The sequence below is a fragment of the Rhipicephalus microplus genome, chromosome 4 (genome assembly GCF_043290135.1).
Source record: "Rhipicephalus microplus isolate Deutch F79 chromosome 4, USDA_Rmic, whole genome shotgun sequence".
NCBI classification, from domain to species: Eukaryota; Metazoa; Arthropoda; class Arachnida; order Ixodida; family Ixodidae; genus Rhipicephalus; species Rhipicephalus microplus.
Window position 1 is genome coordinate 25843537 of NC_134703.1, and position 19567 is coordinate 25863103.

At 40.2% G+C, this 19567-nt stretch overlaps 1 protein-coding gene across 1 annotated transcript in view; it reads left to right on the forward strand.

Annotated features, from left to right (window-relative positions):
- Positions 1–18956, forward strand: part of Cbl (E3 ubiquitin-protein ligase CBL) — a 47619-nt gene extending 28663 nt beyond the window's left edge. Inside the window, exons 7-12 of the mRNA XM_037422587.2 lie at positions 6735–6809; positions 7677–7819; positions 10479–10576; positions 11339–11674; positions 13184–13298; positions 15082–18956. Coding sequence (XP_037278484.1) covers positions 6735–6809; positions 7677–7819; positions 10479–10576; positions 11339–11674; positions 13184–13298; positions 15082–15292 — 978 coding nt within the window. The 3' untranslated portion in view covers positions 15293–18956. The remainder of the gene's footprint in view (positions 1–6734; positions 6810–7676; positions 7820–10478; positions 10577–11338; positions 11675–13183; positions 13299–15081) is intronic.
- The last annotated feature ends 611 nt before the right edge of the window (positions 18957–19567 follow it).

Consider the following 19567-nt stretch of genomic DNA (forward strand, 5'->3'; position numbering starts at 1 on the left):
CTGCTTACTTTCAAGAACATGTCTGTTAAAATGCTATCATCGGCTAAATATGAAAAGCCAGTTTCCTATTTCTGGAGATCGATTTTGACGGCTTGATATTTTGAATTTCCTAGTTGTCTTTTGTTTGTAGTTTTTGCAATGTGTGTTTTAGTATGATTGGTAGAGTTCCACGCATACCAAGCACATATTTCTCTTCTGTCTTTATCTTTGTTGTTTCTTACAAGACATAGTGATTTAACTAGAAGTAGCATTGTTCCTCTATTTTTGTTTTGAGCATGCTGGTGTGAACAGTATGTTTTTGTGTGCATGCATTACAATAATTTATGTCCTCTGTAAATACGAGAGAGAGAGTGATTGTATGGCTTGCTGTATGCTTTTGTTGTTGTTTTTTCTTTTGCACACTTTTGTGACTGCATGAATTGCTTGAAGTCACTCACATTTTTGAACATTATGTGAATATTATTGTTTGCTTAGTTGGAAATGTCACATGCAATGGAATATGGGAAAATGCTACTCATAGTGTCCAGAGTCATCCTGCAATGTCTTGTAGTGCATCAGAAACTTCAGAACCTGGTTCTTTTTCGTTTACGTGGTTTTTTTTTTTTTTTTAGGCTGGTGCTGAAGTTTATTATTTTACAGTCCAAATAACAATTTCCCAAAGCTATTCTTGATTCCTGTGTTCACTGTAACTGCCTTCCAAAGTGTTTAATAAAACATCCTAGTTTCTTTCGGGAGCTCGATTCTATGAAAACTGTTTTTGTTTTGTTTTGTTTTGTCTCAGGCTTCACACCGATAAACTGCACAGTCTTCAAAATGTTTTTTTCCAAGAGAAAAGGATCCATATACCACTAGTGCAATCCAAATCTTCAATACTTGAGTGAGAAGGCGTGATGTTGAACATGTCATAGTCACTGGTTACGACGCGCTGTGGCTTCCTGGCTTCCCACGTAAAACGCGAAATGTGTAGCTTGAAAGAGGAGTCGATGACATACTATTGATGCAGCAGCATTTTGTCTTACTCTTAGTGGGAGCTTTATGAGTGTTCGGAAACGACGCACTATGCCTTAACACTGTCTTCTGTTTAATACCCGGCCTGAATGCACAGTACCTGGCTGTTTCTCCTCGAACAAAGCAGTGTGGGCATCACGAACAGGAGCATTGAAAGAAATGTTCATTTTTTTCGTGTTCGGAGGAATAACGCTGCCTTCTGTCAGTTGAAGGCTGGACCACCTCGTTTTTCACGTACACGTTTCCCACTTCGTAGTACACCGACGTGCTTATGAGCGAGGAGAGTGACAGCACTGTTGGGCTATTGAATGCTCTAAACTGGCAACCAGCAGCCAAAGCACAGCCAAGCAAGGAGGAAATTGATTGACAGCCTTTGTCGTAAAGATTGATTATATTGATATGTGGGGTTTAACGTCCCAAAACCACCGTATGATTATGAGAAACGCCGTAGTGGAGGGCTCCGGAAATGTCGACCACCTGGGGTTTTTTTAACGTGCACCCAAATCTAAGCACATGGGCCTACAGCATTTTCGCCTTCATCGGAAATGCAGCCGCCGCAGCCGGGATTCGATCCCGCGATCTGCGGGTCAGCAACTGAGTACCTTAGCCACTAGACCACCACGGCGGGGCTTCATCGTAAACAGCAACATAAAAAAAATTACATTTTTTCAAAAACAGACTAGTAGGCTTGGGCAAATATTCAAACAAATCATACAGAATTTGAATTTGCTTCTATTCGAATTTAAATTATTGGAAATTTCGAAGTATTCGAAATGAACAAATAGATGTATAGTAGTTCGCATGTAACTTCTGTAAAAGTGGTTTCAATGCTGTAGAGTGGCGCTAAGCCTTGATAACATCCATCCTAATGTATATTAAAGTGCTTGTGAGTAAAAGTGGTCTCACTATAGTGGAAGAGGTGCGATGCCGTGAAAACATCAATTCAGGGGAAATCTACGCTGCTGCACAATTACACTTCAACATTGAATGGACACTTTTCCATACCATCCATTTTTCCAATTTTAATATTTAAAGCTTGTTATAGTGGCTTATATGCTCTAAGTGTAGAAAATCTTTAAGCTTAACATATTTTACAGGTTGTCACTTGCATGCTATCGAAAGTCAAATCCTACTACTATTCAAAATCGCTTTAACTTCCTTTGAACCAAAAATAATGACATTTGCTCATGCCTTGTTTTGATTTGAAAAAGATAATGTGCACATTAGTTAAGTGTTTGCAAATATGCTTATTTCCTTTATATTAAGTGATATATACTATTCGATTCGAAATCATTCAAACCAAATCATTATTCACTTCGAGTTTGCTTCGAACCTAGAGTCACAATTTCGCTGATGACTCCATATTAGATGTGCAAAAGTAGTAGTTTATATCCATCTTTCAATGCACTACCGTGAATTCTTTGTTATGATCAAGGCTTCAATGTTGCAGCCTTAAAAAGACAAGTTCGCTTGTCGAAACATCGGCTCCAGCACCCACCCTCTATTTATGGATTTTGCATCACAAGCTTTCATCTGCCCCTCCGTACCTTTCTTTTAGAATTATCCTGAGACAATGCTGTGTCATTGGGCTATCACTTAGATTGTGTCACTGTAGTCACATTTGCCTTTACCTTTTGATTACTAGGGGGCTGTCATCAATAATGTGGACACTTTCGGCATTGCCAAGCAATCAATGTAATCTGTGCAATCTGTGAGACAAATGTTTCAGATGCAGGACGGTGTAGCGTTTGTGCAGATAGCAGAAGCAACTGCAGCAGGGGACAGGGGCACTTCAATGACACATCTTGTTCCAGTGTAGGCACACACAGATTTGCCTAAAGTTTATATTTTCAAGACTAGGGCACTTTAACAATTTGACCTAAAATTCAGTTATCAGTGCAGAGTGACCACTTTGAGATGCAAGATTCTTAATGTTCGCCTTTTATGCGTGCCGTTTGTTGCAACAACTGATGGCTCCTGAGGGGATGCCCAAGAGAGCACAAATGTTTCACACAAGAGGATTTCTCATTAATTTGGAAGAAAAAAAATTTGCTGAGGTCTCGACTGGAGTTATTTCTCAAAAAATTTATTCAGATTACTCTTAGCGTGATGGTCAGCCCAGGTGACCAATTTTTTTATTTCCCCCATCGGAGCATATGATCCACGCATTTGTAACGTGTGCTTTTTCAAGCTCGTCTTACAAAACACTGGCAGCATTGGTGCCTTTGGGCTTCATTTTCGGCTGACTTTTTTTTTCTCTGTCTAAGATAGCATTTGTGATAACTACACATGGTGCTCAAAATTCGTATTATAGACTGAAACTAGTTTTGCACTTACTGCCTTGACAGCATAGGATAACACTACAACAAACAAGAGCAGCATGCTACATACAAAACACTGCATCACATTATGATGTAACTGTTGATGCTGATGCATAGTCGTCACTTCAGGAGACTGCATTACATTGGTTACCGAAAAGTGAAAAAAAGTAAGAAATTTATTGGGAAAGCAGCGCTCTTGCTCCAAGTGAAAGAGCTCTTGCTCTTTCAGTATAAATTTCAGCAATCCCTTACTCAGACTTCTGCACATGAAAGTAGTGTGCCAGTGCATAGTTTGGCGAACTCACTCGTGTGTTAACTCACTTGCACTCACTTAGAGTGAGATTGAGCTGGGAGTCTGAGTCGGAGTGATTCCGGGGGAGTAATATTTTGGTGGGTATAAGTCTGAACGAGTTCAGTTGAAGAAAATTCTTTCAAGTGTGAGTTGGAGTGAGTGCTGCTCTGAAAATTTTGAGGAGTCAAAGTCCGGTTGAGTCCCAAGTGCAATAATATATTTTTTGAGTGAGTCTCAGTGAGCTTCACTTTTTTTTTTTTGCAACCTATGGCAAAGATTATTGACTGCGAGGGCCTTCTTTGGGGAGGTTGGCACTGCAATATTTTCTACGTCACAGATAGGATGCTCCTGCTCGCCTTGTTGCGTAGCTGTTGCGGAACACAATGTTCGGGTGTAATTGCGGTGCCTGGCATCCAGTTCTAAGCGTCTGAAGCTAAATTTGGCCAGCTGGAAGTATAGCTGTATAAGCAGAGCTGGATTGCGGGCATACGGCTTCTATTAAAAATAATGTATCTGTGGTTTTATATCCCAAAACTACAATATTATTGAAGGATGTCGTAGTAAAGGACTCCTGAAGTTTCAACCATTTGGTGCTCCCTAATGTGGCTCGGTATCACGGTACACAGGCCTTCAGCATTTCGCCTCGATCTAATGTGGCTGCCGTGCCCAGGATCGAATTCGCGACTTTCGAGTAAGCAGCCGAGTACCATAGCTCCTACTCCACTGCGGCGGACTTCTAGCTGCTTGAGCTTGTTGTTGTACTGTACGATGCCTCAATGCTAGATATGTGCAACAAATCTCACAGTAAGTTTTCATCATTACCCCAAATGGAAAGAAATGCAGGGCACTTGGCTGGGAAAGCCAAAAATGGTAAAATATGCCAATGCTTACTCGTAAGTCTGCAACAAGTTTTTTCACAACGAGGATTTTGTGTACTCCGCAGCTGAAATGATCAGTAATAGCTGATCTGTGCTCATGAGCACTCCCAGCAGCTTATCGTGCGCATTTGTTGATGAACTTGTTGAACGAGAGGCTCACCATAAATTAACAAAATAAGTAAAAATAGAAGCACCTCTGTCTCAAACGTCTCTCGTGGTGATGTCTCCGTGAAATAAACATTTTGTTATTTTTACTATCGCACTGAAGGCGCTGAAAACTATCGTCTCTATGTTGCCTACAAGTGTAAGCAAAGGTGAGAAGTAAACGTATCTGAATTAGAAAGTAAGAATGAAAATGTGATGATCGTCAGTCATATTGGAGCACACACAAAACACAAGCAGTGAAGGGGTAATCGGCCCTTTGTTCAGCACTTCTAAGCACGGGTGCCAATTTACTCTGCTTCCCATATGTTCATTGACAGTTGTGAATGAGCACCGCACGTGCGGGGGTTTAACTTTTTTTTCAGTTAAGTAGCTCAGTAACTTTTTTCTCAGTTAGCAAAATAGTAAAAAAAATATTGAATATAAATAATGGATTTCTTTCAACAACAAAAAAAGCTCTGCAAATCGAGTGAAAAAAAAAAATCCCAGTAAGTTGAGCACAATTTTCTTCTTTGTTAACCCTTGCTATCTAGTCCTTAATGAGGAACCAACTTTAAGTCTTTTTTTTTGCCATGGAAAATGACTGAGCTCTATATTTTTTTTTACTACTACAAAAATGACACTTATTTATGGCCTGTAAGGAGCAGTGCTCAAAGTTTGGTTGCTCTCTGCAATCTTCAGTACTGCCACGGTGATCATGTACCACGATAGAGTATTTCTTCATCATGAGGAATGCATTTTTAGAATTACTTTTTCTTGTAGAAATTTATTGTAAATTTGAGAACCTAAAGGAAAAAAGTATTGAAGTGCATAAGAGGAGTAGTTAACTGGGCAAGTTGTTTAAAATTGTACTGCTCTCAACCATGAATATCCATGATGGAGTTGTCAAAGCGACACAAAGGCTTCTTATTCAGCAAATGAAATTGCCCACTTTGTGTTGGACAGCCGTGGCACTGCTTTGATTTAGGTTTAGCAGCCAGGAACGCTGGACAGAAAAATAGCAGCAGGTCCATGTAAAAGTCTAGTGCTTATAAGATCCGAATGACTGAATGGGGTTACTGAAGTGGATAGCAATGATCAACTATATGGACTACATTCAAAGATAGCTGAAAAATTAATTTTTATAAAGGAAAGAGAGGATGTTTTCACAGCATAATTAGGAAATAAAAATGACACATTGGCAAGAAGGCAGTGACATCTCTGTGGACAAATTAAGTAAACCTTTTTTAAGAAAGATGGCACGACAATATTGAGAGATATTTCAACATCAGGGAGCTAAAGAAAAGTTGGAAAGAAAGTTACTTACGAGGCAAAGTGCGAGTAGCTTGTATAAACTGCATCCTAATAGTAGAACACTTTCTTAAAAGCAAAAAGTAATAAATTGAAGTTACAAAAATTGAAACTTGGGGTGCCTGTGCTATTAACACATATTGGTGATATCTGTGCTGTCAACAGCACCTCTAAAATCGTTGCATAAATGGAGGATTAGGTAAGGAATAGGACCCTCTCAAAATGCAGCACCCAGCAACATTCGGGGGTACTGTCTGTTTAGAGGGCAAATATTGCCTATGAAAGAATCATTAGGACATATTTTAGTAACAGCTATTTGTGTAGTTGAACTGTGATAAAGCAACACAACTGTTAATATAACTGGATGTAATATATGATGAATACAGCAAATTATTGGCTAAATCAAGATAGACACGAGGTTTTTTGCTGGTGACACAAGTATGTGAATTCTGAATATCGCAAGAGCATCTATGAGTTAAGCATGACTTTCATCATAAAAAGCTTCAGTTGTACCAGAAATGCGTATCACAAGCTCATATTTAAGGGAGCATGTTGTGGAGCACAATGATCCACGCATAAAATTTTACCACAGTACGTTGCTTTGACTCATATGCATCTGCTGTCGTAAACCCTGTACAGTTCTTCAGGCTCAATGCCTCTTTTCCAGAGATAGGTTAGCAGACTAAAGTCATGACTGTCTAAGAAACATTCTGTTTGCTTAGTGGGCACAACAAACATTGTTTGGGAGTTGTGCACAGTGGGCTGTGGTGGTTCTAATTGTAGGACCCAAACACGTGGACGTCGTCACTACAAGCCCTGGCCCTTTCACCAAGAAGTGAAACAGCTGATGGGAGCAGGGTGAGTGAGGCATACTTTATGGTTTGTTATGTTCACGAAATATTAGCTTGTTACCATTTATTATCGAAAATAATTGGCCATAGTAAAGATGCATCAGAAAGGAAGATTCTTACTATTCGTATGTCACAAATGAGGTTTATAATGCCTTGATTCTCACGTGAAGGCATTAGTATCATTTAAAATGTTTATCATTACTTAGAAGGAATATAATAAGAAGTTTAGCATTGTAATGACAAGCCAAACTAAAGCGTGCCGAGTGTATTCGAGCAGTTTCATAGCATTCGGTGTTTCTGTTTATAACTTATATCACTCAAAATAACTCAATTCCACAACTGATTAACTTGCCTTACCTCGAGTTCAGTGTTATTTTACAGCCTATTTATTATTTGCTATTATTAGGTTTTAAAGAAGCTCTTGCTTCACATGAACCACAAGGGAAACTTGTCTCTGACAAATGTCAAAAAGACTCATTTTTTGTGGGTGCATGTGTATTTAACAACTTAATTTTTTATTTACTCAAATTTACAAGTTCAAATACATGCAGAGTGCCAATGTACAGCTTGAATGTGTACCATCTTTTGTGAGTGGCATTGACTACTTATAAAGGGGTTGAAGGCAGCAGTGGTCTTGTGATGTAATGTGTGATCTAATATGAAAGAGGTAATCTACCTAAAATTAGGCATCACAATTTGCATTCTAGAGCCACCCATCATGCATTTTCTTGTTGTTTGTATACGGCATTAGGGTGTTGAACTCCAAAATTTTTTGTTCATTTGATTGATTGGTTGATTGACCAATCAATCAGTTTTTTTAGCAGGGCTACATATATGTGTCCAACATATTCGTGTGCGATTCTTTCGCTTGCAGTCATGTAGCCGTTCTCCTCTGGTGTCACCACATTCATCCCCCATGGTGACCCGTCGTATTGCGACTACTGCACCACCTCCTGTGCCACCACGCAGAGCATCACCCACCAACACTCCTGGCCAATCACCTGGCACCTCACCAAGGTAATGCGTCTTGCGAACACTTGCTCACAATATCTGAGGCTGTAGCATAGTCATACTTGTCCTGTGGAGACAGACAAGAAAAATGTGAAACGTTGAAGGGACTCTGAAGAGAAAAATAATTTTTTTAATATTTCTAGGTCACACTTTCACGATACCAAGAACACCCCTCTTGCTGCTAGAAGACGCTCGACAAGCGAGAAAAAAATGTGAAAATAAAATGTGGATGGTGACTCCACACTAAAGTTCTTACACTGTATGCTGTGATGTCACAGTTCTTTATGGTGTCCACTTGGACCTTCATTGTTCCTAATCAGGTAGAATGATGTACATTGCCTTTTCAGACAGACAGAAACCAAGTTTCAGGAAATTTTTCTGAGGAAATATGGCCAGAATATGAAAGAACACTTTGAATTTCATGACATGTCATTAGATTGATTTGATATGTGGGGTTTAACATCCCAAAACCATCATATGATTATGAGAGATGCCGTAGTGGAAAGTTCTGGAAATTTTGACCAGCTAGGGTTCTTTAATGTGCACCCAAATCTGAGCACACTGGCCTACAGCATTTCCGCCTCCATCAAAAATGAAGCTCCCACTGTCGGGATTCGATCCCCCGATCTGTGGGTCAGCAGCCGAGTACCTTAGCCACTAGATCACCGCAGCGGGGCAGTGGTAAACTTAATTGTGAAACCTATGACTAATTTTCTCAGCTATTAATAAAGCTGTGTTAGGGAAATTAATCACACTGAAGTTTTCAAAGTAATTTATCGGTCTAAACTAATTTATAATATCACTTTTATGTCTTAATAATTGAGAGAACTGGGGGTTCTTTAGCAAAGTAGCTTATTGCCTTAGTGTAATGCTGAACTTCAATTTCAGTGACGTGCCACCTGTTGGCCTCACTATAAACCAACAAAGCATTGCATAAATTATAGAGATGTGGGACACAGACGCAGTTGCATAGGGTAGCTTGTTAGGCCCACGTATTCATATTGAAATTATAACACATCAGTTGTCTTCATGTGCCAGCTTCTACAAGGAAAAATTTCAAGGGCCTTTTACTCATCCTTGGGCATGTGTCCACCTATGATGTGGTTGCATTACAGGGCTTCTGTGTTCCTATAGAGGCTGTATGTACATTAATTTTTGTGAAAAACTTAAGTTTTCCTCATTTTTGGCTTTATTTCATTATGAGTGTTTTTTGTATACACTCAAACCTCAATGTAGCGAACCCGAGTATAATGAAATATTGGTGATAACAAACTAAATGAATATACTATCGCAATAGATACAGTGCTAAGAATATACCTTTAGAACAAATGCTTGGATATAATGAACCTATTTTTGTGTAAGATACAACTTTGTGATAATGAGTTTTGAGTGCATTCAACTTTAATTTACCTTAGGTGGTGCCACCGTCACAGTTATGCAACTAATGCGTGCTTTTACAGTGAAAGTTGTTATGAAATCACAAGGGTTGCATATGGTGCTGTAGTCAAACAAGAAAAAAAAAACTTAGTAATATAAGAACACTAAGGACACAGCAGGATTCGAACCCAGGTCTGGTGCATGCCAGCCCAGTGTTCTGCCACTGAGCCACGCTGGCACTTGAAACTCATTTCAAAACTGACTTTAGACAGGCTTGATGTCGGGAAAGAAATCGTGCTAATAAGAGCAATAAAGCGTTTTAGAAATACGAACAACCAGGCGTCACACAGGTGAAGAGTTGGTTGTCCAATGCTCCAACCCATTACAGAAGCTTGTTCTTGATCACATATTAACTGTGGTGCATACCCACTTCAGGCATCATTCTTCATTATCGCTAGTCTCTGCATGAAAAATTTCACAAAGAGACTTGCAAGTGTGTAGCAAATACCACGCTTCTGGGTGGGTACCCAGCTTGGTAGGTACCCAGCTTGTTTGGGTGTGCTTATAGCAGTTGCCCAAAGAGTCCTTTTTAACATGACTGCAAGATATGAATGAGCTTTTCACAGCAGCGTCTACTTTCCGCTGCACATGCTTTTTTCACCAACACCGTGCACAAGGGGTAGTTCAAGGCACCTTTAAATCGGTAGCTTGTGACAAAAATAAAACATGCTGTAGTTGTGATAGTTAGTACCCTTTTGTGTCCCTCTTCTCGTTTTTGTCTGCATTGTATAACAAGCCAACCAGCCCAGCAACAAGTTTGTTGATCTTGTGGTTTATTCTAAATAAAACTACGTAGGTATGTTGGCAGACTGCACTGTTCACATTTGAATGAAAGAACGGGAATGGATCAAGGCATACAGTTGGTGTTGGCTAACACTATCAGGCTTACGTGCATGGAAATAGCCAGTAAAGTGGACGGGAGGGTGACCATTCCTGTGGCTCAATCAGTAGAGCATGAGGCACATTAACTGAAGATTGTAGGTATTGTTCCAACCAGTAGCAGTGCTGCTTTTTGTCCACTTTAGGTCCTTTCAACTTATGTCATAACTACTACACAACAGTTAACGGCTATAAATAATGTCCTTTACATTTTCCTTGGCTTTACTGCCCATTGGGTTCATCAAGTACTGCCTACTTTTGTGTTATATTTCTTCTTCAGTTTAATCATGTGAATATGCTATTTTTCATCTACATTTGTTTGAAATGACCTTTGATCTTCTGTACTCAGGCACCAAACCCTGTTTAGGCCAGGTACAGATGAGTACATCAATGGGGGAGCACCTTCTCGGACCTCCAGTACGCCTCAAAGTTCACCCGAGAATTCTGGTGAGTACAGTAGCCATGAACATATTTTTCTAAAAAGTCTTATCTTGATAAGGATTTGTTGTCCTTTCTTGGCTTTAGTTCACTGACTCTAAGTCCATAGTAGTGGGGAACTTTGTGGCTATGGAAATTCATAAGCAAAGCATATTTTGTTCTTTGCTTCGAAATGCAGGTAGCAAAGCAGTTGGGGAAAGTATGTTACATGACAGCATCCGTCCTGTCATGTACTGTTCTGTCTTGTCCTCGACAAAAGTAGCTTTACAAAATTTTATGCAGGTATAGATATCGCCATTGTTTTTAAGATATTTAGGAACAGTCTATTGCCTGGGCAGCACTATTCCTTTCTAACTTAATCATATCAAGAGTCTACCTGTTGGCACTGCAGTGACAATGAAATGAACAGTTCGGTGCACTGAAGCAGTCAATAAAATTAAACAACTCCTACAAGAAGTGAGGAAAGTTATCCTGAATTCATTTTTTTATCAGCGTTGTCTGTTTGTCAAACATGCCTTGTCTGCGTTTCCTCATTTTTGCCTGCTGTACAAGATAGAAAATAATTTCTAATCACCTGCAAAGTTATTTACTTTTTTCTTAGTAAAGCATTCGCAAATTCTTTAGAAAGAAAACGAAACTCATGATTTGCCTTCATGAAGGCTTCTTGACATTGTGAATTTTCAAGCTTAATTAGTGAAAATGTCCCACATGCCACTGCAGGCCCTCGTGTAAACAGAAGCTCATTGTCGCAACTTGCTTCTCTGCTTACAGGCACCAGTGTGACATACTCAGAAGTCCAACACGACACGGGCCTCTTCGCCAGGAGCTCGTGTTCAGGTTCCAGCTCTAACCCGGGATCAGCCTCAAGCTCCAGCTCTGGCTGCTGCCTTGGTCCCCGTCCTTCTTCCTCCTTTCCACCTACCATCGTCACCGTGGCTCCATCACCGCCCAACACCAATGGGACGTGGCCTGGTGGTGGAAGCAGCGCACCCCTGCAGCGTGCACCCTCACCGCTGCCAGCGCCAAGCATCCATTACGCCGAACTGGCCGAGCTCTTTGAAGAGCCCAGCTATGCCAACACTGAACTCAGTGCTGCTACTGGGCTTGGTCAGTGGAATATGGCAAAATATTGAACTCTGAATAGGGTCTTACTGCTGCTTTTGCCGCAGTGCTGTTGAAAGGGCCCACTTTTTCAGCATGGTCAAAAAACACTGCTGATAAGTAGTCGAGGCTTCTGATAACATGTAAACCAAGTTAGTATAGCCTAGGATGTGGCCTGGAATTTACAATTCATTTTGAAAGTCAACTAGAAATAGCTCACTCTTCTCTCGACAAAGGATGCCATAAACCAAAATGACTGCCCCGTAAACATAGTCTACAGCCATTGGTCAATTTAGGCATCGTGACCTACATGGTAGTTACGATGGGCCCACGCGCTCACTCACGATCAGGCCGATAGTAAGCTGTATGCTTGAAGAAGAAAGAGAAAAGTGCTCAAGGTCATAATACACTGGTAAACAAACATAGCTTCTTGTCCCCTTGTCATCCCCCTCACTGGTATGAAAGGAAAGATACCAGTGAAATACCAGTGAAAGATACCAGTGAAACCAGGAAAGATACCAGTGAAACCAGGAAAGATACCAGTGAAACCAGGAAAGATACCAGTGAGCACGCTCACTGGAATGAAAGGAAAGATAAAAAAGTGTGGGAAAAATCCCCGTAACTCTGCTTATACCTGGCAGACTGAAAATTGTCAGGGCAGTCAATTCATGAGACAGTTTACTTAATAATAAACCCCATGCAATGATTACCCGGAAAAAGTGTTTCAGGGTCGCTTTAAAGGCCAACTGCAAAAAAATTTTAGACTGCATAAGAAAACCTGTTTTGTATTGCTATATGTAATTGCTTTTTTTTTCATGATGAACACATATTAACAACTAAACATGGGCCATGGGCATTCTGGGAGGTTGGGGGTTCCAAATTCCCCCACATTTTTCAATTTTGCTTGTGTATGTATACACACACACATAGAAACACTTGTGTAAACATACATAAAGCATGGTTGAACCCCCCTTGAAAAAAATTCTGGCTACGCTAATGACATGGGCTATCACTCAGCACAAGTCACATTAGAACATATGGCAACCTTCACAATTGTTTTCGAATATTCTTATAAAAATGTAGATGAATTTCAAGTTGTTGAGTTTATTTTGAGTTCACTTGAATTTCACTACGTTGCAGTAGTTGCCAAAGGCTGCTTTTTGAAATTTCAAAGTAGCAATAGGCTCTTTGCAGGAAGAACGTTTATTCTCCTCTTGAACTCAACTGCCTGTCTCTACTAGTTTAAAATATAGGTCCATTTATTTTAATTACTTCCATAATGAATGTCTTAAACCATCTTAAAATGTCTTCTGCTACAGAAAAAGTGATTTTGAAGGCAGCCAGCAAACATTTCATTTCCCTACTTTATGAGAATTTTCGGACACACTTCTTGCAACAATCAGTATATAGATATTTGCAATCTGACCCTGTTTATTGGAACTTACCTACACGAAATGATTTAGAATTGAGGGCTCCAATTTCCCCTGCCTAAGAATTTCTTTTTCTTGTTTGCAGCTGCAAACCCTGTTCCACGCCAAACCGAGCCGTCCTCATTGGACTCCTTACTGTGTTCACCTCTTCCCGGGTCAGCAAACGGATCCGTGGGAACTAGCCAGAAAATTGAGAAGAGGTGAGGCGTTCTCAAGTTAGTTTGTCGTGAAGTCAGTCAATCGTGATAAGCCTCAAAGCTTTTGCTGCTTTGTTTGTTCCGATTATTCATTTTGCATTACCATTACCCTACATTGAGTCTCTAATTGGAAAAAGAATGGTAGTGGTTCCCTGATTGACAAGTGCATACTTTCTGCAATGCCAATGCAAGACTCAAGATATTCCTAGAGTCATACCGTATGATTCACACATTGTGTTGGGGACAATTGTCTATTTCAAACGGGCCATGGCAGCACAGTGGCTGTGACATCCAGCTGCTGAGCAAGAGGTTGGACTACAGTTTTCACCTCTTCCCGGATCAACAAACAGATTCGTGGCAACTAGCTATGAGTCTCAGCTTTCACAGCCAGGCTTCAATAAATGCAATGTGCTGGAACTGTCGTGTATACTTGTATTTGCGTGTACAATGCTAAGAAATCTCAGGTAATAGTAGTTCATTGTGGCTTTCTCCGTGATTAACTGTATAGCTCTGGGAGCGTTTTGTATGTTTCAAGTGTATATGACTTCTTATTTTCTGGCATTTGAGGTAAACAATGATGAATGTGCTTAGGTAGTGCTGCATCCGGTAGATTATATATTGGTGCAAACAGAAGCTCACCCACAAACCACCTATTTAAAACTGATGTTTTTAATGAAAGATCAAATGCCAATTAGTATAACTTATTAATGGGCCAGTAAACAGTTTTCAACTTTTTTTTACACCCCCCAAACAAGCTCGCCAATTTGTACAGTAGACCGCCACGATCACATTCACTGAATATTACAGCGCTGTGCAGACCCTCCTCTTACGTTGTGTTGTTCTTGGGCAGCAATGGATACAGGACCAGCCCAGTCGAGAGCAGTGATGGAACTGTTTATTCTCAAGATACAAATTTGGAGGTGCAGTGTAGGTGGCGCCAGTATTTCTTTAGTTCGAGGGCAACGCATAGATGGCAGCACTAGAAGAATATTTGGTTCATTGTGTGCATATGTAACACCTCCATTTCGAAAAACAATCCGTGCCTGTTTCCCTTGCCTGAACAATCCCCCTTGTACGCACAGTCTGATGAAAGTTTGCCTATGGGCAGCGTCGCGCACCAGCGACCCTGTTGGCTGGTTGTTTGCCCCACGAAACGGTGCCTTGGCCCTGCGGCAAGTTTCAGCCACGCAGTCTGCATTTTCATTTTTCTGTGGTGCCCTCTGCCATTTTGTAGAGCCCGAAACTCCGGTAGAAGTGGTATTGCCAGAACGAAGGCTTTGGAGATAAAGTGGCATCCAACCACTTTACCGCGAGAAGAAAAGTGCTCCTTGCTTCACGTCTCCTGCCCACGCCGTTATGATATGTACTTTTTGGGGGGAGGGGGGGGGGAGTCCCGCATGGTCGTCGGTTGAGTGCCAATGGCGTATCATGGACGTCGTGTCACGTTGCCGAAGTGGGCAGAGTCAGGAAGACAGGCTACTCCTTCGCGGAGAAGGGCAGCGAGTGGCCGCACAAAAATTTGAAACCGACTGAAACAGATGTTCTAATCCCTGCACCTTTTTTATTATTACACATACTCGCAAGATTCTTGCAGCAGCATGTTCAGATAGCAAAAGTGCTTGTATTTTTCTTCATTAAAATTTTTTTACCTCGGGGTTGTTTACTGGCCCTTCAAGACCAATCAGGCTAAGTTTTTGCTCTGTGCCTACTAATTTGCTGTTCTGAGTATGAAACCTGTGTTTAGCTCACCTGACTTTCTTGAGCTGTTGCTTCTCCTGTCCTGCAGGCTACGAATGTTGAGACCCCTTGGCACAAGTGCCCTGGAAAACAAGGAAAACGATCGCGTGAGCTACGAGAATCTTCATATGGACTACATATCGGAGCTCACATCTGAGGGCTACGCACAGGACGCTGTGATTCGTGCTTTGGGGATAGCACGGAATGACTTGCAAATGGCGAGAGATATCTTGCACGAATTCGCCGGCAAGAACAAGTGAGGAGTTGCACGTCGCTCCTTCTCTAGCAACAAAACTCAAGGACACGGGACATACAGACCTCTGCATGCAAGGCGGCATGTCTGATCCAACGATGCAACGACTGGTGTGTCGCAACTCTAGGAGACTGATGAACAATGATGTGCTGGGTTTCGACACGAGTGCCGTTGTTGACTGGAGAAGAGTGAGCCAAAGGTGTGTCATCTAGGATTTGAAGCCAGACGATGTGCAAGGAAGATTCAGGAGTGTTGTTTTGTTCCTCTTCTTTTACTGTCCCCAGGATAACGTTTATATTTCTTGAGAACGTGAAGCTAGGCATCCGAATGTCTGCAAGTACTGAACACCTAAATTCATGTGGTTTGTTGAAGGGATTTACAACTTTTTCATAGCGTTAGTTTAGAAAGTGGGAAACAGCTCATTTAGGTGAGCTTTCTAAGCTCTCTTTTCTTCCTTCCCCGTGTCTCTGCCAAATAAGGCGAGATACAGTTATGCAAGTTTAGTACTCCATCTACAAGTCTTTTTTTTTTCTCTGGAGTGTAGTATTAATTCACCTTCAACAAGGACACTGCTTTGGGGAGCTTAGAGCGAATAAGCTTTATTTTTTAAAAAATCGCTGTTATTCGAAGTTCTGCGCATGACGTTTGCATGCTAGTCATTTTTTCAGACAATGCAAAGTACAGAAGCAGAGCTTCTTTTTTTTTTAACTTGCATCTTTTGGTGATCACGTTTCACATGGTTTTGAAAGTCACAAAAGGCTGATTCTGGTTTTACGTTCGTGCTTGTACAGCATTTATACATAAGTGTTATCATATCACATTCATATTGAATGTTTTTAAATTCAAGCGTTAGCATCGTACCGCTACTAGACGCTTCACTAGAGGCAGGGTTGGCCAGCAAACAGATGTGCCCCGTGCATTCGGCCGGTGCCCTGCATTGTACTTCCGTACGTTTTTATGAATACTGTGATCTGAGCCGCGGCGGTAACTTATTCCAAGGATGCACGTGATGCAATCACATAAAAATGTGATCATTGTGCTGCAAAGCTCTTTGTTCTTGGCTGTCATTAGTTTGTTCTTTTTTTTCCTTGCCATTCTGCAGTAGCATCAATGATTTTATACCATCTTGATTTACATTGGATATATATACATTTGTCACACGACGCAGCCACTCGAGTTCAAACTGTACATTGTATTTGTCGTCCCTTTGCGAGATCTTGTATATTGTGGCATCGATCAACAGTTGCAACTTAGACATGCATTGTAGACAATTTCCTGTTTGCATGATGAGTCCAGCTTTGAATCTTTAGGTGTTTAGCGTGGTTTGTACAGTATTATAAATCATAGCCAACTTTGACCAACTGTAATTCTTATAAGTTGATGCAGAACTTACTGCTAAAGATATTTAGGTTGTAGTTTTGGTTAGATAGAAGTGATCTGGCTAACCACCATGCTAGTTTGCATAGTTGAGCAAACAAGCCTTACACACTGTGTTGTATAAGAATGCATGTTTATTTAACTAAGGCCTGATGTCGCTTATTTTATTTGGATAGAAAGAAAATATGTAGAGATACCTCTGTTTGTGCACAAGCGGGTAATAATAGATGACATTTAATAAAGGGAATTGCGCAGGTACTAAGGCCTTTATGTCAAGCATGAAGGGCCTTGTTGTATCTGTTACCAGGTTGGGCTCCTTCACGGAGCTTGGGTCAATATAATAATCATTTAACATGTTGTACAGAAAAATACAGGACAGTTTGATTGGTGACCATGGTCATCAAAAAAAAAAAGAAGTATAAGTACAACTCTCATGCCCATCAGATCATTCGTTGATATCATGCACATCGTGGTCACTCTTGTACGCTTCTCTGGTGTGACGTTCCGAGATCTGTCCCTTCACTCCTTATTCAGCATGAACGAACCTTCAACTCTTCGTCTCGTAGCATATTGTACGTGCGTGCATGTGCGTTTAACTGTGTGTTCAGCTTACGAAATCCTGAGCAGTGCGACGTTACGTGTTACATTGCAGGCTGTTTTACAAATAAAATAAGATGTAGGTAGTCTGAATGGGGATACGAAAACAAACCTGCTGCGAGGATATATGTCTCCTGAACTGTGTGGAGTTCCCCTCACTTTAAAGCTGAATTGAAGCCTCTGCACTAGAAATAGCACAATACCTTAGCAATTCTGGAGTCTGTGAAAACTCCCTGAAACTACGTGAAAGTCAAGCTTTGCCATTAGGATGGTGTTCTGTATGTAGGGTTCTGCATTTTTCACTTTCTCATATTGCAAATTAGGCTTGCTTTATATTTTTAGTATTACTTCCTGGAAGAGTGTATTTTAAAATTTTTATATGATGACTTGGTTTCTACAAAATCTTCACAGTACTTCCTTCTTTTGTTTGCTAAATTTGTTTGCATCACATCATTTGTGCAAAAATCTAAAGTTTTTTTCTTCTTTGATATGTGAAATGCACATTTTTGATAATTTGGCATGTTGTGCATTGCTTTTTATCAGGAACAATTTTACACCCCTGTCATTGCTCTTATCGGAATATCAATGTTGGTAACACAATGTTGTGGTAAAATACTTCTAGTGCCGACCATGTGCAACCGCCACTTGTAAATAATCTAAGGTGTATTAGCTCCGAATGGTGGCAATAAGTGCTGTGACATAATTTATAAGTAAAGTGTTGTGTTGGGCATCTCTATACGCAAGATTGATCAAACACAACACACTTGAAACATTAACATCGTCGTTGACATATTTCACATTTGTTGGCATAGTTTACAAGCAGCATTGAATTTTAATTATTTATTTTTCTAAGTTTCAACTAACTGATGTAGGTAATCGGCTTAGTAAAACCTATATAGATGGATCTGGGAGTAACAACTGCAAACATGTGTGCTTTTTTGATAAACGAATTCAAATATTCTTTTAGATGTGTAGCTCTTTCATGTAATAAAACCCTAAAGGAAGTTAAGTTGAAATAGGTTTGCCATACAATTTAATTATTTTATTTTCAGTACCACTAGTACATTCATGTTCTTCTTGTACCCTTATTATTTTCAATTAGAAAGAAAGTCCCTAACTCTCGTAAATGACAATGGCACAACTTTTTTTTCATTGTTATTTGTTTATAGTTACTGAAGATGCTGAACCCTACATCTATGATAACGTTATAAAGAGTGAATTCCACACATTTTTTTATCATCTTAGCTTGTTCTGTTAATAATTCTAAAATAGGACTGGTTCTCTCAGTTCGCACTGCATCATAGGAAAACCGAGAAGCAAGGTTGATCTGTGGGTTTCTTATCACCTTTGTGGATTTGCGTGTATTGGGGTACCCACTATCATAAGACAGCACAACGTCTCGCATAAAAAAAGACTGTATGATGTGCTTCCATGGTTGAGAGGACATGTTATTGAGTGAAGTTTGGTGGCGTGTAAATGTCTGTGGTGGGCGTCGTGACAAAAGCACCGGAAATAATTCATATAGTATATATATTTGCAAAGGCAAATGAAGTGTTTCTAGGTTTGCTTCTTCTCAATAATCAATGCTCTAAATCTGGTCTCCAGCATGACCAAGTACATTATGTTGAAATTACCTTATGCTGGAAAACTCAACATGCACTCACAAGAATTAAAATAAAATTGTGTGTCAACCCTTTTCTAATTTCTGCTCACTTCAGTAATGTGCAAACAATCGAGGCCTCCACATGCACGTGGCTAGGCTGTTAGTCTTTTAAATAGGATAGTTACTTCACATTAGCAAGTTGAGCCCTGGGTTAAGTAAAAGTAAACTGCTTTGATGACCATTGAGGTTTTTGCTGAGCAAGTCTCTGGAGATTAGAAAAAAAATCGAGAAATGCAAAATTTCCAAAGGCCTTTTTGGTCAGAAATGTGCTGACAATCAACATTGTTAAAATGGCATAAAACCTTTTAAAATCGAGAAATGTGAAATTTTCAGTTTTGTAAGCTTAACTCATTAATGAAACATGTATCCACACTCAGTTTTATAGAATGCAAGGCAATTTTCAAAATTTGAGAAATACGATATTTTCAAAGTATTACTGAGAACTAGCAGGCAATGATGCCAAGGAAAGTATTAGTAATTGTAACGTAAATGGGAAGAAATAAAACTGGGTGAAAAGATAACTTGCCGCTGTCAGGAACCAAACCTGCGACCTTCAACTAACTTGTCTGATGCTCTACCAACTGTGCTACAGCAGCGATCATCGCCTCCCCTCCCTCCCGGCCCATCTACTTTATGGGGTATATA